The sequence below is a fragment of the Ranitomeya imitator genome, chromosome 5 (genome assembly GCF_032444005.1).
Source record: "Ranitomeya imitator isolate aRanImi1 chromosome 5, aRanImi1.pri, whole genome shotgun sequence".
NCBI classification, from domain to species: domain Eukaryota; kingdom Metazoa; phylum Chordata; class Amphibia; order Anura; family Dendrobatidae; genus Ranitomeya; species Ranitomeya imitator.
Genome location: NC_091286.1, coordinates 47629131 through 47656498, shown reverse-complemented (window position 1 = coordinate 47656498; position 27368 = coordinate 47629131). Strand labels below are relative to the sequence as shown.

Below are 27368 nucleotides of genomic sequence, written 5' to 3'. Positions count from 1 at the left end.
GGCTGATATCAGTAAGGTTATTAAAAGCATAATTCCAGTGTTTTTTTATTGCAGTGCTTGAGTGACGTTACTAATCTAAGTTCCCTGTCCCTAGTGTTATACTCAACAGCCGCCGTTCCCAGCGCCGCTAGGGGCGGTTTTTTGAGGGCTTTGACCTCCCGGATCACAACTCAAAGTCTATGAGTGTCAGAATGAGGCTTTCATAGACCTATGTTGAGAGATTGTGATTGCTATGTCTGACTTCCGGGAAGTCAGATGTTGTGGTCAAAAGATGATGGCAAGGGACTGGAGCGGCGCTAGGAAGAGCGGAAGATTAGTTGCATCACTCCAGCAGTGACATAAAAAATGCTGGAGTGCTGCTTTAATGTTTTTCTCAGGAATGTTCTGCTGTGCTGAATGCACGTGATCCAATCATCAAGATCTGCTGCTGTCAGCTTCCTTTGCATTTTCTGACCAATGACATCCAAGATGAGCTCAATGGGAGACAAGTCCAAAGATACTACAGGCCAATGTGGTATGTTGAGGCCAAGCAGGTGGCTCGTTGAAGCACAAGCAAAATGTAATATGCAGTTGTTGTGTTGAAAAAAGGCTCCTTGGCCAATTTTCAGAAATGGCTGTACAGGGTTGGTCTGGAGACCCAGAGAGAAATACCACTAAGTGTCCTTCATAAGGGAACATCACACTGGGTCTACTCCCAGGATTATGATGAGGGTGGCATAATGTACGGTAGCTAGAGCCCTCTAGTCTTCATTTCAGGTAAATTAACAGCCAAAGGTTGCATTAATTTAGTTGTGGAACCAATGGGACAAGACAGATCAGCACTTGCAAAGGAAGCTGACAGCAGCGGATCTTGATGATCTGCCCAAGTGAATTCAGAGAGAACATTCCGCAGGACAACAATTATTATTTTTATAGTAATCAGAGCATTTAAGTTTGAGGATTTCTGCACATGGCGCTCATACTAGATAAGATTTCCATTTTTAATAGATTTAACATTTCTATTGATCCTGTGATTTTCATAATTCTACAACCTTTCCATCTTGGTGATGCATCTTCAATATTTAGTAATCTAAAAAGAGTTTCATGTAATCCCAGAAAAACTCAATGAAATCAGGGTGCTGTGGAGGTCATATCATCAACACTTTCTGGATTTGCTGGTTTCTTTTAGCTGTAGATACTTCTTAATTACATTGGCTGTATATTTGGGTCATTATCCTGCAGCAGAAAACATTTAGGGCCAATCAGACAGCTTCCTCGTAGTATTGCATAATAAATAAGTATCTGCCTACATTTCTCAGGATTGAGGAAACCATTCATCTTGATCAAATACCCGACTTAATTTGCTGAAATGCAGCCACAAACTTGTAAGGAGCCTCCACCATGCTTCACTGCTGCCTGCAGACACTCATTAATAAATTGCTCTGCAGCCCTTTGGTGAACAAACTGCCTTTTGTTACAGCCAAATATTGTACAGTTTGACTCATCAGTCCAAAGCACCTTCTGCCATTTTTCTGCACCCTGGTTCCTATGTTTTCTTGTATGGTTCTGAGTTGACGGCACTGCTGATAATTTTCTCATTTAAAGGGAAGTAAGCATGATATGTCTCTCATTGCTACAGTAAGCTTCCTTGTCTTTGAACGTTAAGGTTGCCGATTTTTTGGTGCTATTGCAAAAAAGCTTTAACGTTGTGCAGGATACTTTGTCGATTTAGTCCGCGCCGCCACAATAATACAGATTCAAACTTAATGAAAAACTCTGGTGGTTTATTCACCGCGTTTCAAAGTCTATCTGACCCCTTCATCAGGAAAATACCACAAAGACATACCTTTGTATGTCGGCACGCAAAAAATAAGCCCAACCCGAGATCACGAAAAATGGAGACGCTAAAGGTATCGGAAAATGGTGCAATTTTCTTTTTAGATAAAAAAGAACCTAGACAGGTTTGGTGTCTATGAACTCGTAATGACCTGAAGAATCATAATGGCAGGTCAGTTTTAGCATTTAGTGAATACAGTAAAAAAGCAAAACAAAAAACAGTTTTTTTGCAATTTCACAGCAGTTGGAATTTTTTTTCATTTTCCAGTACACGATATGTTAAAACCAATGGTGTCATTCGAAAGTACAACTTGTCCCACAAATAACAAGCCCTCACATGGCCATATTGACCAAAAATAAAAAAAGTTATGGCTCTGGGAAGAAGGGGAACAAAAAACGAAAACGCAAAAACGAAAATACAATAGTGAATTATTTTTCTGATAATTGCTTCCCTTTGAATTACAGGGAAGGCACTTTTGAGAAAAGGAGCTGTCAAATGCGGAAAACCCTTTCAAGTGGCTTCAAGGGTGAAGTTTTACTGCAACTTTACATATTGCGCATAATTTTTGATTGCATTCCCAAAATCAGAAGGTTAAATGTCAAATAAAAATGTAGTAGAAAAATCATGAGACCGTCATAGAGGAGTAGTAATTGTGCTGCTTTGTGCCCCCCCGCATGTTTCTATGCAGCTAATGATAGAATATTGTATGTTACCGTGTGTCACTGGGCTCCGTTGTGGCGGCAAATTATCTTAATCTCATTTATGTGCAACAATTACAGATGTCACAGGAAAAATCTTTATTTTCACAGAAGTTGTCATGTACTGTGCTGCAGAAAATGAGACTGGAGCTTAACTAGGACAGGATGGAAATCAACATTCTGTCGGCATGTGAAATGATGCTGCAGGCAGCGCTAATGCAGGTATTCGGAATTCATCCGAGACGACGCCTTTGACAGACCATATTGCTTGATAAAAAATGTGCATTTTAATATCACAGTCTGTAGGATGGGTAAACAGCGAGAATTTTCTGTAAATGCAACATAATAATCCTGCTACAGGCAGCAAACGCTCACAGCTTGGAAATGGGAAGGACTCTGTGCCAGGAACCCGGCACGTTAGCGGCCTCCGAACTCCCGCAACAATTGTAAAGTAGAATTATTACAGGTCTGAGATCAATAAGGTTCAGAGTCAGAGTATGGCAAATCCGCGGCAGTCTGATGGAGGAGGCTGGGTTTGGAGGATGATACCTACCGGGATGTGTAGTGCCTAGTGCAAAATTTGGGGGAGGAAGGATAATGGACTGGGGCTGTTTTTCTATGGTTCAGCCCCTTTTTCCGCTAAAGGGTAAAACGAAAGCGGTTTTCCCACTACATACACCCAGGGTCTGACTGATATCGAAAATGGGGTCCCAAAATCTCAATGTGAATAAAATCGTAGTGTGCATGTAAGACTGTCGCTCTATTCACTTCTATGGGACTGATGAGATAGCTATCGACATACGGTGGCTGCACAAAGTCATGACCTCGACACATCCGACACCGTTGGGATAAATTGTGAGCTCGGCCCTCTCCTCCAACATCAGTGTCTGACCTCTTAAATGCTCTTCTGGATGGTCATAATCTCCCACATACACCGCCGAAATCTTGTGGAAAGACTTCCTAGGAGAGCGGAGGCGGTTATATTACCATGGATTTGGTATGGAATATATATGATTGGAGGGGATGTTCGTCCCACCTTTGCCTGGTGGTATTCATAGCTAACCCGTCACATCAAACATCCACTCCTATATGGGGGCAACATACCGGTATATGGAATGTGGAGCTGAGCAGATGATCGTTTTCTGAAAAACAAATTCTCAGTATATTTAGCATGTGGATTAATGGAGACCATTGAATTCTTCTGAAAGGTTTTATCCCATGAATCCCACTCCACTGGTTTCAAAGTAATATTAAATATAAAAAGTATTTTCATGCTAAAAAAAATATATTTTTTATGCTTCCTGGTGTCCACCCTCGCTGCTTCTGATGTGATGCAAGGGGAGTGAATCTGTACAGAATCAGTTTCCTTCCCCCTCTGGCAGCTAACAATACAGACCCAACTACCTACCCTCACAGATAAACAATGCAAAAGTGTATTAGGGTCTTATCCACGTTATAAAGAGAAAACAAAAGTGTGGTTTGTCCTGAAGAAGAAGTTCGAGTGACTCCAAAAGGCGTTGACATTAAACCAGCATTTCTTCATCTCATCGAGGCTTGTCTTTAATCAGCAGCGCAGATTACTTCCATCGCCCTGGGCACATTCTCAGAAGTTCATTGTGGATCAGGGGCATAACTGTAATAGGTGCAGGTGTTGCAGTCGCCCCCGGGCCCTGGAGCCTAAGAGATTTATTTTTTCCCTTTGGCTGATATTAGGAGACCAATACTATTACAGACCTATGATAGTTAGGGGCTATGTTGGAGAATTTGAATTGGAAGACACGGGCTGCAAATTACGTGACTGTTTAGGATCCAGATTAGTGAAGGTATAAAATATATGAATATGTACACTCTGACAAATCCGGCTGCTACTGCTCACCGGGAAGGGGGATAAGTTCGCTACTCATTGGGTCAGATGGACGGCTCAGAAGAGAGCCGTGGGTGCAGGGACACAGCAGAACAGGATAACTGGACGGGACCTGGAACTGCAGAGAAAGGTATCCAGAGAGGTACCTTGATGTAGTATAGCTGGGTGTGCGGAAACCCAAAAACAGGAAAGCCAGCTGACAGTTAGGCACTTTATTGCAGCAGAGCCTAGTCTGCTAATAGAACCAAGGAAAAGCAGAGATGGACTGAATGACAGGCACCTTGTTGTAGCAGAACACAGGGTGTTGACAGTACCCAGGAACAGCAGAGCCAGATTGGCAGACAGAAATCTTTATTTAGAGGTAGACTTGTGCTGGTGACACATGTTAAGAGAACAGTAGAAGAGTCCAGAGATGCAATGTTAGATTTGCTTTAAGGCAGTCCAAGCAAGGTAATCAGCCTGGATGCTGCACTGCTTGAATACTCAGGCGGTGTGCTGCTGCCTGAGCAGGCCTTAAAAGACCTTGAGATGTGACATCAGAGCTGTGGACTGGATTACTATGGTAACTACGCACCCAAGGGAACACAAGGATTCAGCCACCAAAGAGAGAAGACGCACAGATCAGCGCTGGAGCCAGGACAGTGAGTAACTCCATCAGAGAAGAACGTTGCCCTGCAACGATCAGAGGATCACTGTGCCAAGACATGGCTGTGAGAGCACCGATGTCCGCCAGCACTCAGCTTCTTAGGTGGACGTGCACATTGTTTTATACCTTGAACACCAGGCGGTACCATGCTGTGCAGGTGAATGTCATAACTATTTTATCATTATCAACAGAATGTAAATGGCAGATACAATTGTACTGAAAAGTTTACATACCCCGGCAGAATTTTTGCTGTCTTGGCCTTTTTTCAGAGAATATGAATGATAACACCTAACCTTTTTCTCCACTCATGGTTAGTGGTTGGGTGAAGCCATTTATTGTCAAACTACTGTGTTTTCTCTTTTTAAATCATAATGACAACCCAAAACATCCAGATGACCCTGATCGAAAGTTCACATACCCCATTTCTTAATACCGTGTATTGCCCCCTCTAACATCAATGACAGCTTGACGTCTTTTGTGGTAATTGTGGATGATGTTCTTTATTTTCTCAGATGGTAACTGTTTTATTTTCAATAGAGCAAAAGGAGGGTCATTTGAACTTTTGTGGGATTGTTTATAAAAACCTTTTTTTTTTTAAAACTTTTTACTGTGTTTAATAGTCCCCCTAGAGAACTTGAAGCTTCAATAGTCCGATCGCTTGTGCTATACATATAGCAGAAATCACGATCATAGTGTTCACAGGAGGATCGTAATGACAGGCACAGGGGGCGTCATCAGCAGACTCCAGGCTGTCATGGCAAACCATTGGTACCCCGCAATCATGTCACGGGAAGCGTGGAATGACACGCGCCACTATCGGTGTTTCTTAAATGCCAGAGATTGAAAGCGGGATTTAACTGGATAACAGCCGTGGGCGGAGAACCGATTTTGATGCTGCAGTCATCATCTCTTTTTGGTATGCCATGATTTAAATAAAACTCTGATTACATGCGTTTTTTTTACCTGTTGACTATCTGCAGCTAATGCAAGCCTACTGGAAAAATCTGCACATAAAACTCAGCAAATCCAAAAAAGAAAGTGACAGTGGGCAGGAGATGTCTATAAATCTCATCCATTTTACTATAGCTGTAAGACGCTGTGTATTTTGCACAGCGAAACTATGCACCGTCAAAAATTTATGGTGGGAACTTAACCTTAGGCCGGGGTCACACTTACGAGTTCAATGCGAAAAACTCGCCCGAGTCTCTTGCCTCAATACCCGACACTGCCGCCGGCACTCGGGAACGGAGCGTTCAGTAGAAATTCATGCAGCTGAACGCTCCGCTCCCGAGTGTCGGCGGCAGTGTTGTGTATTGAGGCATGAGACTCGGGCAAGTTTCTCGCATTGAACTCGCAAGTGTGACCCCGGCCTTAGAGATCCGCTTCCTGCATTGTGCCAGTCCTATATTACTTCTTTTGGAAATATATGAATAAATTGACAACTGCGGATTACCATTACCTTTCTACAGTAGAGCACGCCTGGCATTGTCCTATTACTGCTGACAGTGTGGAGATATTTAAAGGCACAACTAATTAAAAATGGATATGGGCAACACCCAATTGTCAATATATTCATACATTTCCAGGGGAAATGGCACAATAAAGAATTTTAAGACTTTTTCCCCCCCCAAGTAATCTATAAAACAGACAGGAGCGCTGGGGTGAATAATATATTTCACACTGGGGGAGATGGCTACCACGACGCGCGTTAGTGTTGAACAACGATAATAAGAACAATCGGAGCTCTGCAAAGAAATCTACAAGTGCTGGAGACGTGCGATATCGCAGAAGGAGCAGACCGCCTGTGTGCTCAATGGGAAACCCCATAAAGAGCCTCCGCAGATAAAGACAGGAAGGCCTGTACTCCGTGCCGCTGACACACAGACCGTCATACATCTCATAATCTACACAAAACAAACAGAAGAGAACAGAAAAGAAAAAAAAATAATGATGCAGTTTACTTCCGACTGAATTAGGAGTAGCATGGAGTAGTTGTGTTTTTCGGCAGGGGCTGCGGTAATCTGTATACACAATTAGTGAATTATATGTGCGCTTTCTTTTGTTTCCGTCATGTGAGTGTGATGAATAATTCACGGTCGCTCCTGGCCATTAGGAGAGCTCTGTTGCTTTGTAGTTTGGTGGATGATAACATTAACGCCTAGTGGTTAAACATTGAAAAAAAATGGACATTTTCATAAATCACTGACGAAAAATGTGGCACAGGTGATATCAGTGCCCCCGAATGGGGCAGCCCTTACCTGCCTGCAGCCATATCTGCTCCAGGGTAACCCACTGCTGCATGGGTCCCTGCTTCTGCGTGCCGCTGTGCATGGTTATTTCCGACATGGCTTGCTCCATGCGAGATGCGGCGATGGAAGACGCACGCTGGGATCCTAAGTGGAGACAAGAATATAAAAATATATATAAATACTCTGTACCTTAGCTATACAGGTATACTTTCTGTACACTTATGCATTTCATTGGATGAGAAATAGAGCAGATGCTCTGTATTTGGGGTGAACCCATGAGGACAATCCCGCCTATGTGCAGTAGCGCATGTGGCTCTCATACAGGGAGGTCTCCACTTAGGACTTCCCTCATACACCAGAACAGAGAGTTTTCATTGGGACAATGTATGGCATTCGTATTTGCTGCTTTAATGTTTTTAGATCTTTATATTTCTATGGTTGCTGAAGTACAATTATAAGTCTTTCATACATTTTTAAACTTTTTTTGACAAATACATCAAGTTTTTGTAAAGACTCGATACATATTAGAAGGTTGACCCTTATTTTTCAGGACTTATGACCTGCACTCTGGCAGCTGGATATCAGATTATGAGCCAAGTCCTGCCCAAGACTCCTCATTAGAACCTTGAAAGTCCAATGTTTAAGTCCCAATATGGGGACCTTTGCTTCCTTTCAATACACACAATTGAGTTCCCTTTCACTGTGGATAGCTGTTCATTAAAGACCTGCTGATACAATTCCCTCTCGTTCAATCCCCTTTTAGTGGGCATTCTACTTACCCTGAAACAAATTCCGTTCCATAAAGGTGGCCTCTCTGATCTGGGTTCCAATCTATCAAATCTCTCTGTTACATTTCCTTGGTCCTTAGGACGTATTATCTGATGTCCTGTGGTCTTCCCTTTTCTCAGACTACATGCTATAACATGTCAGCCTGCCAACTGTCAGACCTTAGGTATGTCTCTGCTGAACACTGGGCTCTAACTGACTCACTATCAGGAAGTCATCTTCTGTCTCCCTACATAGCCCCTCCCATTGTGGGCTAGTCCCAACTATCAACTCTATCTGAATACAACTAAATGCATGCAAATTACTAAACAGATAAAATCACATTTAAAACAGTGCAATGCATTATATTACCACCCATATCTTCAAAGGGGTTGTGGGCAGCACCTCTACTTCTTTACATATTTGATAATAAAAGTGTAAAAACCTATAAATGCTGATACTTCTGCGACTGTAGAAATATTTAGCTAAAAGATCTAAAAACACTGAAGCAGTAAACTTTGCAAAACCAAAATTGGTGTCAGACTCAAAACTTTTGGCCACGACTATATAGTTTTCTAATTTCTCTTAATTTTTCTGTGTGATCTTTCAGGGCAGTTCGACATATGAGATTGGTCGGCTCGGTGAGAGGCCCACGGTAAAGTATATCATACAGCTCTGTATCCTGTGCTGATGAGGGCTAACGGACCGGAACAGGTTTTTCCACAGACTCTGGTAAACTGATACCATATAATCAGCAAATTAAAAAAATAAAGTAAGATAGATCATCTTTACTCAACATAAATTACTAGCTACCTGGAAACCGTCAACAAGCTTCCTTAATATTATTATTCATTATTGGCTGAGAGTCTATTTTGCTTTTTTCACACTAACACGTGATAGCCCCTACAGCTTTGATTATTAACACAAATATAACCACATGTTAATATAGGTATTCATATGTTAATCCATCTATTTACATGTTCATGTGTTAATGAGTATCGGTATTTATGTGTTAATTAGCCGTCCTGGGTATTCACACAAGCAATAATTAGAATGAAAATAAATCTAAGCAAAGTCCTATTTCTCCATACACACCGCCTCCACATGCACAGGTTTGGTGTAGTCACTGATACTTACTTTGTCAGCAAGGCTCGCTTGGTTGACCCTACAGGCACAATTTACAAAAAGTATCGATAATCATGGCGTTACCTGGCTATGATCACTATAGAGGTGAAGACGAGTACTGGAAAATCAATCAGGGGTGGACATACTGCATATGTGCCAAAACCTGATTCTATAGTATTAGGCTACTTTCACACTAGCGTCGGATTCGGCCCGGCGCAATGCGTCGGGCCGAGATTCCGACGCTAGCGTTTGATGCGCTGCACAACGGAGACAGCGGATGCATTTCTCCGGCGCATCCGCTGCCCCATTGTGAGGTGCGGGGAGGTGGGGGCGGAGTTCCGGCCGCGCATGCGCAGTCGGAAAAAGCGGTCCGTCGGGAGCAAAAAACGTTACATTGAACGTTTTTTGCTCCCGGCGGTCCGCCACAACACGGCGCAACCGTCGCACAACGGTTGCGACGTGTGTCAATACTTCGCAATGCGTCGGTAATGTTACTCTATGGGGCAAAAACGCATCCTGCAAACAACTTTGCAGGATGCGTTTTTTCCCCTAAACGACGCATTGCGACGTATTGAAAACAACGCTAGTGTGAAAGTAGCCTAAGGCTATGTGCACACGTAGAAAGATGTTCTGCGGATTTTTCCGCAGCGGATTTTAGAATCCGCATGTAAAAAGCACTGCGTTTTACCGCGGTTTTTATGCGGATTTTGTCCATCTGCGGATTTACACCTGCGGATTCCTATTATGAAGCAGGTGTAAACCGCAGCGGAATCCGCACAAAGAATTGACATGCTGTGGAATGTAAACCGCTGCGTTTCCGCGTGTTTTTTTCCGCAGCATGGGCACTGCAGATTGCGGTTTCCATAGGTTTACATTGTATTGTAAATGCATGGAAATCTGCTGCAGACCCGCACCTGCAGATCCTTAGCAAAATCCGCAATGTGTGCACATAGGCTTAGACTTTTTTTTTTAACACTAAACTTTATCAGCATGAACAAAAGACAAATCTAGCATGCTAAAACCGGAGCAAAAACGCACAAAAAAAGGCAAGAAAAAAAACAAGTAAAACTAAGCATAACCTGCTTTTTTTCTGCAGCTTCTTTCCTGCCAAGAGATCAGGTTTTGCTGAAAAAAAAACAAAACCCTTTAAGATCGCCTAATGTGAACTTAGCCTAAGGCCGGTTTCACACGTCAGTGGCTCCGGAACGTGAGGTGACAGTTTCCTCACATACCGGAGATACTGAGTCACGTAGACACATTAAAATCAATGTGTCTCTGCACATGTCAGCGTGTTTTCACGGACCGTGTGTCCGTTTGAAAAATACGGAGACATGTTAGTGTTCGTGGGAGCGCACGGATCACATTGACCCATTAAAGTCAATGGGTCCGTGTAAAACACGTACCGCACACGGATGCTGTCCGTGTGCTGTCCGTGTGCAGTCCGTGTGCCGTACAGGAGACAGCGCTACTGTAAGCGCTGTCCCCCCGCGCGTGTGGTGCTGAAGCCGGAATTCATCCCTTCTTCCCAGCAGCGTTCGCTGGAAAGAAGGAATGAATAATCTTTTTTTTTTCTTTCCCCTTAAAAATAAAGTTTGTGCGTCCACTCCCGCCTCCCGTCCCCTGTGTGCCCCCCCGCTTGCCAGGAAATACTCACCGACACCCAGCTCCAGCGATGTCTCCTCTCAGCGGCTGCAGCCTGTGCTGTGTGAGCGGTCACGTGGTCCCACTCATTACAGTGAGGAATATGCGCATATTCCTCACTGTAATGAGCGGGACCACGTGACCGCTCACACAGGGTCTGCTGCCGGCGCTGAGAGGAGACATCGCTGGAGCTGGGTGTCGGTGAGTATTTCCTGGCAAGCGGGGGGAGGGGGCGGGGTGGGTGCACAGGGGATGGGAGGCGGGAGGGGACGCACAAACTTTATTTTTAAGGGGAAAGAAAAAAAAAAAGATTATTCATTCCTTCTCTCCAGCGAACGCTGCTGGGAAGAAGGAATGAATACCGGCTTCAGCACCGCACGCAGGGGACAGCGCTTAACTGTAGCGCTGTCTCTTGCACGGTCCGTGTGGTCCTCGGTCAGCACAATGATGTGCTACGTAAGCACACGGACACGGATAATTCTGGTACAGATTTTTCCGTTACCGGAATTATCTGGACGTGTGGGACAGGCCTAACTGTGAGCCGCAGGCTGCATTGCTAAGAATAGGGGATATTTTTTCTGCCTAAAGAGCTAAATGGTATTCTTTTTTATAGCCATATCGCACTGGTACATAGCAATTCATCTCTATATGCCAGTACATCTTTATATACCTGCAATATAGCAATATTTTATACAAAATTACTAAAAAAATTCTGAAAAATAATCTGAATAATGACATTTCTGATGCACTATTTGAAAATGTCACAAATCAGAAAATATCAAATTTATTTGGTACCCATGTAATAGTAACAACCCGAACAATACAGTGAACAGTTAGACATCAACATCTCAACATCTGAGATCCAGAGGGCTTGGCTGCAGCCATTGGAGAGTTAATTGTGTTTTTTTTGCGGCCTGACGCCACACAACCAATTCAGTTGAGTAGCGCAACTGACCGTTTTAAGCTGTAACGTAATTGATCCGTACAAGGCGCTTTCTTTTCTCTTTAATACAGCGAACAGGACATTTATGGAGATCGGTAAATGGCGTAAAAGTTAATTGCGATTTTTTTTCTCCATTGCGCCCATAAAAAAGGTATTACAACTGTAACGCTTATATAGGGCAAAAAGGCACTTAACAAAATTACAGCTCATTTTGCAATAAATCAAGACCTCATATAGTGACATTTATGTAAAAAAAAAGGTATTGATGACACATCTTTAGGTATTTTCATGCAGCGGGGATGTGATGCCACAACTCGTCTACTTCATGACGAGCCCTGGAGTTCCTTTCGCAGAAATCTTACTCCAGTCATATATTAGCCATTGAATATATACTCTTTGCTCGGGTTTTCCAGAGCACGCACGGGTGGTCTCCGAGTATTTATTACTGCTCGGAGATTTAGTTTTTGTTGATGCAGCTGCGTGATTTACAGCTACTAGCCAGCCTGAGTACATGTGGGGGTTGCCTGGTTGCTAGAGAATCCCCACATGTAATCAAGCTGTCTAGTAGCCGTAAATCATGCAGCTGCGGCAAGGAAAACTAAATCTCCGAGCAGTCACAAATACTGGGAGACCACCCGAGCGTGCTCGGGAAAACCCGAGCAACGAGTACACTCGCTCCTCACGAGCTGAAATGTCTGAAGTAGCAGCACAGCCAGCTATGGAATAGGAGATGCACAGACTCTACATCAGCAGACAGTAGGGGACTCTTAAAGAAAACTATTTGGAAATCTGCTTAATTTTACTTATTGGGAATAAAATGAACAATAAAAATAATCATTGCCCGGTAACACAACCGCATGTCTTATAGTAAATGCTCGCCTAAGAAAACCTTCTCTAAATAGCATACTTATACATTACTGTTGGCAATGTAGGGATATTAAAGTCTTGCTGTCCGGCTCAACAGGACTGGATTTTCCTTTTCTTTTTCAAAAGAAAATATAGTGCATACAAAAGAAAAATTTACATGGTCGACATGACTCAGTCGATGCGTTGAGTCAAGAGCAAGACTGCCTAGTGCAGTTGAAATGCGTCGACTGGGTCATGTCGACCATGTACATTTTTCTTTTGTATGCACTATATTTTCTTTTGAAAAATAAAAGAAAAGGAAAATCTAGTCCTGTTGAGCCGGACTCCAATTTTTTCTATTTTCCTTGATGTGAGGCCAGGGCGAGGCCAGTGTCTGAGCCCCAGGTGGATGCGCATGGAGCAACTGGGTGAGCTAGAATCAGGTTTCTATAATATTTAAGTCTTGCCCTAAAAAAGCCCCCGAACAGAATAATACCTTCGACTTTGGAGTTCGCTTCCTTTGACTCTGACAAATTTTGGCAAGAATTCATCTGAATGATTGGGACAGTCTTGCCAAATTCAGGACTATTGGGAACTATGTAATAAGTCTAAGAAATGTTTCTCATTAATTTCATCTCCTGAATTCATCTATAGAACCATTTCTGCAAATTTAAGATTTTATTTTTTTTACATTTATATACATTTTTGATTGTTTGCTAAGCCTATATCAGCCTTTGGGTATCATCTTGCTCGGCCGCTGTCTGTAGCACATAACATATGGCTGCCTGAACGCGAGACAGATCTCCAGCCTATAATTCCCATAATGCCAGTGAAAAGGGCCGAACTATGTTCTCCCGCGTCTTCAACATGATCAGCTCAGTTTGGCGTAGATGCTGTAGTTGAGCTCATGGTGGTATTTTTCAGTAAGGACACATGCTATTGTTTTATGTTATTTTTCTATACATTATTACGGTAATAGTTTTATTTATTTTTGTGTCCTTTTAACAAGATTCAACGCTCTGCTGAGAGATTTTTCAGCACAAAACATGTGGAGAGGTCTGGAAGCCAATGCTTTAACCTACCTACTGAGCCAGGATATTAGTGAACAGCTGGGTTAGCAGCTGTTAATCTGATAAACACTGATACCATTTAATTCATGGCAAACGCCTGACCTTTGCATATATTAGTTATGCTGGAGTTTTCTTAAAAGGGAAACAAATAATAATAAAAAATACCATGGAAATACAATGTATGTATATGCAAATGTCGCGCGATTGTCTCATATGTGCATTCAAATAAACAGATGGTTTTATTGCTGCGTGAGTAACGACGATCTGAAACTACACTATATGGACAGGAGAACTAGAACACCTACACATTGCACCTTTCATGACATCCTGTTCTAGATCCAAAGGTATTAATACCGATTTTCCCCTCGATAACAGCTCCCGTTCTTCTAGGAAGGCCTTCTACAAGATTTTGGAGGTTTCTACGGGAACTTTTGCCCATTCATCCAGAAGAACATTTATGAGGACCGACCCTGATGTTGGAGCAGAGCTCACAATCTTCGTTCTCGTTCATGCCAAAGGTTTTGGATGGGGTTGAGGTCCAGGGTCGGTCATGTTCTTCCATATAAAACTCCCCCAACCATGTCTTTGCTTTGTCCACTGGGCACGATCATTGAGAACAGAACGTTACCTTCCCCAAACTATTCTCAAAAAGTTGGAAGCTATAATTGTCCTTAGTGCCTTGTGCTGAAGCCTTAACCCCTTAGTGACAGAGCCAATTTCGTACTTAATGACCAAGCCAATTTTCACAATTCTGACCACTGTCACTTTATGAAGTTATAGCTCTGGAACGCTTCAACGTATCCCACTGATTTTGAGAATGTTTTTTCATGACATATTGCACTTTATGCTAGTGGTAACATTTCTTTGCTATAACTTGCGTTTATTTATGAAAAAAAACGGAAATTTGGCAAAAATTTTTAAAATTTTCAAACTTTTAATTTTTGTACCCTTAAATCAGAGAGTCATATTGCACAAAATAGTTAAACATTTCACATATGTCAACTTTACATCAGCACAATTTTGGAAACAATTTTTCTTTTGTTAGGACGTTATAATGGTTAAAAGTAGTGATGAGCGAATATACTCGCTACTCGAGATTTCTCGAGCATGCTCGGGGGTCCTCCGAGTATTTTTAGTGCTCGGAGATTTCGTTTTTCCGGCCGCAGCTGAATGATTTGCATCTGTTAGCCAGCATAAGTACATGTGGGGGTTGCCTGGTTACTAGGGAATCCCCACATTTACTTATGCTGGCTAACAGATGCAAATCATTCAGCTGTGGCAAGAAAAACTAAATCTCCGAGCACTAAAAAATACTCGCAGGACCCCCGAGCGTGCTCGAGAAATCTCGAGTAACGAGTATATTTGCTCATCACTAATTAAAAGTTGACCAGCGATTTCTAATTTTTCCAACAAAATTTACAAAACCATTTTTTTAGGGACCACCTCACATTTGAAGTGAGTTTGGGGGGTCAATATAACAGAAAATATCCAAAATTGACACCCTCCTAAAAACTGCACCCCTCAAGGTACGCAAAACCACATTCAAGAAGTTTATTAACCCTTCGGGTGATTCACAAGAACTAAAGCAATGTGGAAGGAAAAAATGAACATTTTACTTTTTTCACAAAAATTTACTTTGGAACCAAATTTTTTTTATTTTCTCAAGGGTATCAGGAGAAAACGGATCACAAAATTTGTTGTGCAATTTCTCTTGAGTTCGCCGATACCTCGTATGTGGGGGAAAGCCACTGTTTGGGCACATGACAGTGCTCAGAAGGGATGGAGCACCATTTAACTTTTTGAACGTAAAATTGGCTGGAATCAATGGTGGCGCCATGTCATGTTTGGAGACCCCCTGATGTACCTAATCAGTGGAATCCCCCCAATTCTAACTCCAGCCTTAACCCCAACACACCCCTAACCCTAATCCCAACCCTAACTGTAATCCCAACCACAGCCACAACCATAGCCCTAACCACAACCCTAAGCCCAACACAACCCTAACCCCAACCCTAACCCTAGCCCAACCCTAACCCTAGCTCTAGCCCCAACCGTAACCCAAGCCCCAACCCTAATCCTAGCCCTAACCCTATGCCAACCCTTTCCCCAGCTCTAGCCCCAACCCTATCCCTAGACCAACCCTACCGAAAAAATGAAAATAAATATTTTTTTATTTTTACCTTACTAAGGTGGTGCTAAAGAGGGGCTTGATTTTTTTATTTTTATCACTGTGATAAATCCTATCACAGTGATCAAAATGAACTAATAGGAAAAATGTCATATTGTTGCCGGGTGCCGACTGGCAGATCTCGGCAGGCACATTGTGCATGCGCCCGCCATTTTCTTCCCGGAAGATGCCGACGGCCGGTGACAGGATCGGGGGATGCAGGAGAGTCCAGGGACACCGGTGGTACCCAGGGGGCTCGGGGGACCCCATTTCTCTCTCCTCTGATGTGCTAGATCATATCAGAGGAGAAATTAAATGGGGAATCAATCTTTATTTTTTTGCAGTCACCATTATTCCATAAATAACGGTGATTGCAACACTGGGGTAGGTAAAAACCGACTTGAATGTTGCTGGGGGGTCGTGCTATAACCTTATTTCTCAGCGACGTTAAAAAGCAGTGCTGAGAAGTGAGTACCCTTAACTGCTGCCGTTAAAAGGCGTATCTGGCAGTCGTTAAGGGGTTAAGATTTCCCTTCACTGGAACTAAGGGGCCGAGTATGACCCCTGAAAAAAAAAAAAACTAACAGCATTATCCCTCCTCCACCAAACTTTACAGGTGGCAAAATGTAGTCAGATAGGTAACATTCTCCTGGCATTTGCCAAACTCAGCATCATGCTTCGGGATTCGATCAGGTGGTCCTGTGATCTTCTGTAGACATCTCTGAGCCACAGCAGGATCTATCGCTGTCCGGGCGCTGAGTACCTTTTGCCTTTCTCCATTCTTACCGGACTGCAGGTGCTTTTCATTGGTTATCTAGCTTGTCCTATCACACTACAGGTGCTACTATTTAAACCTTCCCCTTGCTGGTCTTCTCGGCTGGTGATATTTTTTAGTGGATTCTGCTTGGGGTTTTAGCCCTACTCATGAGTATCTAGGCCAGTCAGATAAGTATACTGCTTGGGCTTCTTTCTTACTCTGCACTCTCCCTCGATTCCTTAGGAAGTATGTGATAAACTTGACGGCCTTTTAGAGAGGCCTGGTTTGAGTTGTCTTCTCTAGTTTTTACCTTCAGGGTTTATCCAGGTCGCCCTGAGCCGCTAGGGCTCGCATTACTGAATACTATAGTCTGTACAGGAACCAGGAGTTTGTGCAGCTTTTTCATAGTTAGGTCCTTTACTACCACATGTGCATAACACTCAGACTCATCACCACTGTGATTGGGCAAGCTGAATTTGCCATCATGTCAGTGAGAAGAGGACCGGGGCAGTGCTGGAAACAGGAACACAGTGGCCGGTGAGTATATTACCGCACTTACAATACATTACATAAACATTAACACAGGTTTAGGGCATTAACATTTCAAGTAAATCATGAATCTGTCCCTTTGTTTTTCAAATCCTCAATATTTTGACGTTCCGTGCATATAATCAATGATTAGTAGGTGTAATAATAATATCAGCAAATAACTCCAATTAGAAATGTAGTATAGTTCTTCTGATAAGCTATGACGCTTACCCCATGTGTAGGGCATTGCAGTGGCTTAGGTATCCATGGTTACAACCCCTAACAACTAACTAGCTAGCTTTTACTACATGAGTAATCACAACCATAGATACCTAAGCTACTGCAATGTCCTGTACATCTAGTGAGCAACATAGTGAATCAGAAGAACTATACTACATTTCTAATTGCAGGTATTTGCTAATATAATATTATTATTACATCAACTACATATTGGGACAGGATCTTGGAGATGGGAATACCCCTTTAAGATTTTGAACTCATTTTGATCTGATATTTTGCTATTGGGTTGACTTCCGGATCTGCTCATCAATAACATAATAGTAAAATAAGTAATATTTCTCATAGACGGAGGTGGCATGAAGGAAATTATACATTTTTTCCAACACTTCAGGACATTTTTTTTTTAGCTTTTTGCCCACCGGTGGCCCATCACACTGTTTAGCCTGCTTTTGGTCTGCTTCTAGGCAAAATCTCAGCCTGATACAAAATTATAGTATTAATATTGAATGGGTCATGTCTTGGCCGAGATCGTCTGGAGGTTTGACCCAATGTGGTGTTAAAAAATGTTAAATATAAGAAACCTCCAAAAGCATCTAAGAAAATGCTGATCTAACAGACTGCACATGCGGAGGCGTTACATACAAGCTTCCTTGAACATCTTTCATGTAAGTTTTTAATTATGGGATACATTAACTTTGCCCTATAAAGGATAAAATATCCAAGTCAAGGTTATTCCTGAAGACCTGAACAATTCACTTAGGCAAATTATGGAGACTCGCGCACCCTGGGAGCATTTGGTAAGCTGACATCATACGAGCCGCATGTATAAAATGCCATTATCTGAGGTTGTCACGATGGGTAATGACTAAAGATAACACATTAATCACTTGAACGCACTTTTTACCATTTTAGGTTCCTGGTACTGAATGTAGCACAGAATATTGGGCTTTGTCATATTGGTAGGATTAATGATGAAATAAAAGTTTTACAGTTTTCCGATTTGTTAAATGTGATTTTTCTTACAGAAAAATCTGGGCTTTGACTAGGTCACTCCAAAATAATTACACATTTCCCCTTCTTAAACCACTCGAGTGTTGCTTTACCAGTATGCTTTGGGTCATTGTTATGTTGGAAGGTGAACCTCCGTCTAGTCTCAAATCACTGACAGACTGAAACAGGTTTTGCTTAAAAATATCCTTGCATTTCGCACCATCCATCTTCCCCTTGACACGAACCATTATCCCTGTCCCTGCTGCTGAAAAACATCTCCACAGCAGGATGCTACTACCACCATGTTTCACGAAGAGGATGGTGTTCTTGGGGTGATGAGCTGTGTTGGTTTGGCGACATAGCGTTTACTTTAGTGGCTAAAAAGTAAAATGTTGGTCTCCTCTGACTACAAGCTTTTACCTTGGTGGCTGAAAAGTTAAATTTTGGTTTCATATGACTACAGCACCTTACTCCATACATTTGGGGAGTATCCCACATGTCTTTTGGCAAACTCAAAACAAGCCTTTTTTGTGTTAAGTTAAGTTTATTTCTGGCCTCTCTTCCATAAAGACCAATTCTATGGAGTGTACGGCTTATTGTGGTCGTATGGACAGACACTTCAGACTCTGCTTGGGAACTCTGCAGCTCTTTCAGGGTTACCTGTGATCTCTGTGCTGCCTCTCTGATTAGTGCCCTCCTTGCCCGGTATGAGAGTTTTGGTGGGCATCCTTCTCTTTGTAGGTTTGTTGTGGTATCGTGTTCTTTCTATTTGATGATAATGGATTTGATATTGCTCCGGGGGATCATCAGAGATTGGGATATTTTTTATAACCCAACCCTTACTTGTACTTCTAAACAACTTTGTCCCTGCCTTGTTTGAAGATCTCCTTGGTCTTTATGGCGTCCTCTTTAAAGGGGTATACAGGACTTTTTAACCCCTTTCTACCTTTGGATGTACTATTCAAAGGTGGGCCTTACTTCCCATAGACGGAATAGTACCTCAAGCGCGATCAGCCGCGCTCGCGGGGGGAGAGTGGCCGATCGCAGCTGGGTGTCAGCTGACTATCGTAGCTGATATCCTGCACTATGTGCCAGGAGCGGTCACGGACTGCTCCTGGTACATTAACCCCTGTAACCCTGCGATCAAAGATGATTGCAGCGTTCTGGCGGCATAGGGAAGCATCACGCAGGTAGGGGGCTCCCTGCTGGTTTCCCTGAGACCCTCGGATCAACATGATGTGATCGCTTTGCTCAGAGGGTCTCCTGCCTCCTTCTCCCTGCAGGCCCCAGATCAAAAATGGCCGCGGGGCTGCTTAGGGTCCTGCAGGGAGGTAGCTTACGAGCGCCTGCTCAGAGCAGGAGCTGGTAAGCCAGGAGCACTGCCTGTCAGATCGCTGATCTGACACAGTGCTGTGCAAAGTATCAGATCAGCGATCTGACACTATAGTGTGATGTCCCCTCCTGGGGCAATGTAAAAATGTAAAAAGAAAAATATTTACAAGTGTAAAAAAAAAAAAATAAATTCCTAAATAAAGAAAAAAATATATATTGTTCCAATAAATACATTTCTTTATCTAAATAAAAAAACAATAAAATTACCGTATTTTCCGGCGTATAAGACGACCCCCAACTTTTCCAGTTAAAATATAAAATCTTCTCAAAAGTCGGGGGTTGTCTTATATGCCGGGTGTAGTCTTATAGGATGGGTGCGGAGCAATCTGCGATCGAAGTATATAGTAGGGGGAGTGGTCCCGATGACGAGGTGAGGGAGCGCCTCACCAGGAAGGTGTAAAGGCCCCTTCACATTTAGCGACGCTGCAGCGATACCGACAACGATCCGGATCGCTGCAGCGTCGCTGTTTGGTCGCTGGAGAGCTGTCACACAGACCGCTCTCCAGCGACCAACGATGCCGGTAACCAGGGTAAACATCGGGTAACTAAGCGCAGGGCCGCGCTTAGTAACCCGATGTTTACCCTGGTTACCATGCTAAAAGTAAAAAAAAACAAACAGTACATACTTACCTACAGCTGTCTGTCCTCCAGCGCTGCGCTCTGCTTCTCTGCTCTCCTCCTGTACTGTCTGGGAGCCGGAAAGCAGAGCGGTGACGTCACCGCTCTGCTTTCCGGCTCACAGCCAGTACAGGAGGAGTGCAGAGCACAGCGCTGGAGGACAGACAGCGTTAGGTAAGTATGTACTGTTTGTTTTTTTTAACTTTTAGCATGGTAACCAGGGTAAACATCGGGTTACTAAGTGCGGCCCTGCGCTTAGTTACCCGATGTTTACCCTGGTTACCAGTGAAGACATCGCTGGATCGGTGTCACACACGCCGATCCAGCGATGTCTCCAGGGAGTCCAGCGACGAAATAAAGTTCTGGACTTTCTTCAGCGACCAACGATCTCCCAGCAGGGGCCTGATCGTTGGTCGCTGTCACACATAACGATTTCATTAACGATATCGTTGCTACGTCACAAATAGCAACGATATCGTTAACAATATCGTTATGTGTGAAGGTACCTTAAGTGAAGCAAACTGTCAGCGTCTGGGATGCCAGGGTTATGCAAATAAGAGAGAGAGAGCGGTGCTGTGCCTAGAAAAACACTCCTCTTTCACTAATCTGGCTCACCCTTGTATCCTATTATCTCCTTCTCTGCTTCACTTACACCTTCCCGGTGAGGTGCCCCCTCTCCTTGTCATTGGGGTCGCTCCCCCCACAATATGCGGCGACCGCAGATTACTCCGCACCTGCGACACCTGGCGTATAAGACGATACCCGACTTTTGAGAAGATTTTCAAGGGTTAAAAAGTAGTCTTATACGCCAGAAAATACAGTACACATATTTAGTATCGCCGCGTCCGTAACGACCCAACCTATAAAACTGTCCCACTAGTTAACCCCTTCAGTGAACACCGTCACAAAAAAAAAACTAGGCAAAAACAACGCTTTATTATCATACCACCGAACAAAAAGTGGAATAACACGCAATAAAAAAATGGATATAAATATCCATGGTGCAGCTAAAAACGTCATCTTGTCCCGCAAAAAACGAGCCGCTATACAGCGTCATCAGTGAAAAAATAAAGTTATAGTCGTCAGAATAAAGCGATGCAAAAATACCGTAATTATTTTTTAAATAAAATAGTTTTTATCGTATAAAAGCACCAAAACAATAAAAAAATTATATAAATGAGGTATCGCTGTAATCGTACTGACCCGAAGAATAAAACTGCTTTATCAATTTTACCAAACACGGAACGGTATAAACGCCCCCCCCCCCCCCCCCAAAAAAAAAGAAATGAATGAATAGCTGTTTTTTGGTCATTCTGCCTCACAAAAATCGGAATAAAAAGCGATCAAAAAATGTCACGTGCCCAAAAATGGTTCCAATAAAAACGTCAACTCATCCTGCAAAAAAACAAGACATCACATGACTCTGTGGACCAAAATATGGAAATATTATAGCTCTCAAAATGTAGAGACGCAAAAACTATTTTTTGCAATAAAAAGCGTCTTTTAGTGTGTGACGACTGCCAATCATAAAAATCCACTAAAAAACCCGCTATAAAAGTAAATCAAACCCCCCTTCATCACCCCCTTTGTTAAGGAAAATTAATAAAATTTAAAAAATGTATTTATTTCCATTTTCCCATTAGGGTTAGAGCTAAAGTTAGGGTTGGGGCTAAAGTTAGGGTTTGGATTACATTTGCGGTTGGGATTAGGTGTGTGTCAGGGTTAGGGGTGTGGTTAGGGTTACCATTGGGATTAGGGTTAGGGGTGTGTTTGGATTAGGGTTTCAGTTAGAATTGGGGGGTTTCCACTGTTTAGGCACATCACGGCTCTCCAAACGCGACATGGCGTCCGATCTCAATTCCAGCCATTTCTGCGTTGAAAAAGTAAAACAGTGCTCCTTCCCTTACGAGCTCTCCTGTGCGCCCAAACAGGGGTTTACCCTAACATATGGGGTATCAGCGTACTCAGGACACATTGGACAACAACTTTTGGGGTCCAATTTCTCATGTTACCCTTGGGAAAATACAAACCTGGGGGATAAAATATAATTGTTGTGGAAAAACAAAGATTTTTTATTTTCACAGCTCTGCATTTACTGTAGTGAAACATTTGGGGGTTCAAAGTTCTCACAACACATCTAGATAAGTTCCTTGGGGGGTCTAGTTGCCATTATGGGGTCACTTATGCGGGGTTTCTACTGTTTAGGTACATCAGGGGCTCTGCAAATGCAACGTGACGCCTGCAGACCAATCCATCTAAGTCTGCATTCCAAATGGTGCTCCTTCACTTCCGAGCTCTCCCATGCGCCCAAACGGTGGTTCCCCCCAACATATGGGGTATCAGCGTACTCAAGACAAATTAGACAACAATTTTTAGGGTCCAATTTCTCCTGTTACCCTTGGGAAAATACAAAACTGGGGGCTAAAATATAATTTTTGTGGAAAAAAAAAGAATATTTATTTTCACGGCTCTGCGTTATAAACGTCTGTGAAGCACTTGGTGGGTCGAAGTGCTCACCACACATCTACATAAGTTCCTTAGGAGGTCTACTTTCCAAAATGGTGTCACTTGTGGGGGGTTTCAATGTTTAGGCACATCAGTGGCTCTCCAAATGCGACATGGCGTCCTATCTCAATTCCAGTCAATTCTGCATTGAAAAGTCAAATGGCGCTCCTTCCCTTCCGAGCTCTGCCATGCGCCCAAACAGTGGTTTACCCCCACATATGGGGTATCAGCGTACTCAAGACAAATTGCACAACAACTTTTGGGTCCAGTTTCTTCTGTTACCCTTGGGAAAATAAAAAATTGGGGGCGAAAATATCATTTTTGTGAAATATGATTTTTTATTTTTACGGCTCTGCATTATAAACTTCTGTGAAGCACTTGGTGGGTCAAAGTGCTCACCACACATCTAGATAAGTTCCTTAGGGGGTCTACTTTCCAAAATGGTGTCACTTGTGGGGGGTTTCAATGTTTAGGCACATCAAGGGCCAAAAAGTGGTTTACCCCCACATATGGGGTATTGGTGTACTCAGGACAAATTGCACAACAACTTTTGGGGTCCAATTTCTCCTGTTACCCTTTGTAAAATAAAACAAATTGGAGCTAAAGTAAATGTTTTGTGAAAAAAATTAAAATGTTCATTTTTTTTTAACATTCCAAAAATTCCTGTGAAGCACCTCAAGGGTTAATAAACTTCTTGAATGTGGTTTTGAGCACCTTGAGGGGTGTAGTTTTTAGAATGGTGTCACACTTGGGTATTTTCTATCATATAGACCCCTCAAAGTGACTTCAAATGTGATGTAGTCCCTAAAAAAAAAAATGGTGTAAAAATTAGAAATTGCTGGTCAACTTTTAACCCTTATAACTCTCTAACAAAAAAAAATGTTGGTTCCAAAATTATTGTGCTGATGTAAAGTATACATGTGGGAAATGTTACTTATTAAGTATTTTGTGTGACATATCTCTGTGATTTAAGGGCATAAAAATTCAAAGTTGGAAAATTGCGTAATTTTCACAATTTTCGCCATATTTCCGTTTTTTCACAAATAAACACAGGTAATATCAAAGAAATTTTACCACTACCATGAAGTACAATATGTCACGAGAAAACAATGTCAGAATCACCAGGATCGGTTGAAGGGTTCCAGAGTTATAGCCTCATAAAGGGACAGTGGTCAGAATTGTAAAAATTGGCCCGGTCATTAACGTGCAAACCACCCTTGGGGGTAAAAAGGGTATCCGGAACTTTGCAAAAAACATAAAATGTACCTAAGCACTAACAGACAGGTAATTGCAACTTAGCTGCCTGTTGTGCACGGAGCCATTCTTCCCCTGTCACAGAGCGCTCCTGCCGGGGATTCAGCTGCCTCTGTTGAGGTGTCAGGGCGGAACTTGCAAGGTCATTTTGATTGACAGCCAGCTCCCACAGTTAGGTAACGGGGATTTGGCTGTCAATCAGAATGACCTTGGAAATCCTGCCAGGTCGACAGAGTGGAGTGGAAAAGAAGCCTCCGCTCTGTAGATGTGACGTCTGCAGAGGCATCAAAATCGCCAGCAGTAGCGTATGTGACTGCTTTGTGCCAGGGGAGAACAGTGCCGGGCACAACAGGCAGGTAAGTTTCAAAAGACCTGCCTGATCATGTTTAGATTGATTTTTTGTAAAGTTCCGGATACCCCCTTTAATGTGAATAAAGCATTCACGATTCATTCCTTCGATTTCTACTTTGTAGAAACCTCTTCGAGCTCTGAACACCCCCAGGATGCCCATAGTATGGGTGGGTCTTCAGAAATGGGGTTTTTGTCCCCTCACTTTATGACCTTGCCTGCTTTGAGATTATCTCTTCTTATATGCTGAATATATTGCCTTGCTTTTTATTCCTCAATGTGTCCCATTTCCAAAAGTGTGCCAGAAGTCTTTAAGTTGTATTAATACAGATACCATATTGAGCAATTCAAAGATGGCGAGGCGAACTTCAAGTGCAGATGACACATGCGCAAATCCAGACGTTGATAGTGGGTGCGTTGGACATGCTTTAAGGCGTGGGACATGAAAAGATGGCTACTGGTCTTGAAAATGGCCGACATACATGCGCAGACATGCTTCAGTCTTCTCCTGTTTTCGCTTGTATTTGTACATTGTTGGTGTCCAATATGGCCGACACGCATGCGCAGAGACGCTAGATTCCTTACTTTTTGCCTCTAGTGCTGGTTTACAGTGATCATGCAGTTTGCAGTTCCCGAGCGCTAATCTCAGAGGTGATTTTAATATTTTTAATTGTGTAGTGAGTCTTTTTATGAATATAATCACTAACACATGATGATTTATTGACCAATTAAGCTGTGTGCTCATGTGTTCTGATCTGTAAATTATGCATTTTGTCCATTATGGATCTATGTACATATGTATGTAAACATGCATTATGTGCACTACTCTGTATACAGGAAAAATATGTATCTTTGTACTATGTTAGCCAGTAGATTAAAAAATATTAAGATTTGAGAGTCCTCAGTGGTTGACACCTGTTAATGGGTGAGAAATACAGAGGTGGTGCATATGTTTCTATTATACTTTTCTTCTAATTGTTCCACTACTGGTTTTGGCTTACAAATACTGATGTAAAATACTGACCAAATACCGCTAGTGTGACGGCAGCCTATCTGAAAAGATGGTGACAAATTGCGAGCTTTCGAGACTACTCAGGTCTCTTCATCAGGCATATATCTGACCCGAGTAGTCTCGAAAGCTTATTTGTTACCATCTTTTCAGTTAGCCAGTATCAACCACTGAGGACTCTCAAATTTTAACACTATTCTGTATATAATTAATCTTTTGTATTCTTTGTGAATTGTGGATATGGAATTTAATTGATGTATTGATTGATGAATCTTTAAATATTTTGGCATATGTACTGTAACTCAGGCAGTGCTGACTTCATTTTTGTACGTACAGTATACTGGAGGATTGGTTTATGCCTGGGATGCCCTGCACACAAGCCCCGTTACTGCCTTGGGTTTATTTATCTATCTATTATCGATCTATACAAAAAACCTGACCAGCACCTCCTAAGTGTGAATAGGTGCAAGCTGTAGTGACCGCAAAATATGTCTAAAAAAGCAAAATTCGATATGCTTTTTATACATATTATCTATCTATTTTCTATCCATCTCAGGGAATGGTTGGATGGGACTTAGTGTGATATTGTCATTTTTACAATGCCTGGTAGTTAATGTGTGAATGATACAAATATAAATAATGAAGCATGCTATTACATTACCATCCATCATTTCCTAAATAATGCGCCTTGTGTAAGTACTTTGCCTTCCGCACTATTAAACTGGTTTTATTGATTAATTATTCATTTCTTGTGTAGTCGGTAACTTTATCTCCTGCAGGTGTTGTTCAAAATTTATATTCTTTCCATGAAAGCCATTCTGTGACCTGTCCGTGTAGGAGACATTTTCCAGTGGAAGTCAGAGGAGCTCAGAAGCATCAGCAGTAAAGTATGGAACAGCAAACAATCTACACAAAGAACTGGCAGCCGGCCCACAAGCATTGGAGCATAAAATAGCATTGTCACCAGTTAAGGGTCAACAGAAACTTCTGTTACATTTTCCAGGGCTTAAATCTACAGCAATTTTGTTTTTGCTACATAGTGCACCATAGACTACCAACAAAGCATTATATAGAGGTTTTTTTTGTATGCCTGAGCTAACCAATATGCCATTCATGGGTAATCTGCACTAGTCACTCTTTCTAGCTCCATAATATTTTTCCCTACTGCAGATGATATTTTCCATGATCCCTCCGACTTTGCAGAGGAGGTGGAGTATTGACACACTGCACATGATCCAAAACATATATAAGAGCAACAAGATAGATCAGAGTACAGCCAGAGCCTCATGTGTCCTATGTAATACAGCTTCAGCTTGTCTCTCTGCCTCCAGTCTGTGATAGGGTCCTCCCTGTCAGTTCAAACAAGCAGGAGACAAGGGAAAAAGGCTGTATCTTCATCTTATAGGATACACTGGAGTTTCTGCATACAGCGCTCACAGATAATATAGTGTACCTTAGGAGAGTTTTATAACTCTGTAGTTAATCATTGTATGAACTGACCTACTTAACTGCTAACCGTTGTCTTATATCAAGCAGAAATGATATCTTCTGATGTATGGGTGGACATACAGAAGAATGGGATTGGTAGAGATGGGTGGGCAGGGGGTCTAGCAGCTCCGAGAAAGAGTATGATGACATTCTGTAGATGACAGGAGACTGACCTACTGGGTATATACGTTCATGTACTGTCCATAATGAAGGCCTTACAATGTATGGGTGTAAGTGAGCTAGGATGACGCAAATTACACTATTATTGCTGGTGGGTTGCTATTACATGTACAAAAAAAATTCTAGAGTACTTCTTTAAAAACTATATTTTAAGACAGTGTTCCTCAACTCCAGTCCACGAGGTGCACCAACAGATATTGTTTTCAGGATTTCCTTAGTAATGCACAGG

The 27368-nt window shown here is 42.4% G+C and overlaps 1 protein-coding gene across 1 annotated transcript in view; it reads right to left on the bottom strand.

Moving 5' to 3' along the window:
* The window catches only part of TTC7A (tetratricopeptide repeat domain 7A), a 405643-nt gene that overhangs the window by 70475 nt on the left and 307800 nt on the right, over nucleotides 1–27368 (bottom strand). Inside the window, exon 18 of the mRNA XM_069768639.1 lies at nucleotides 7283–7417. Coding sequence (XP_069624740.1) covers nucleotides 7283–7417 — 135 coding nt within the window. The remainder of the gene's footprint in view (nucleotides 1–7282; nucleotides 7418–27368) is intronic.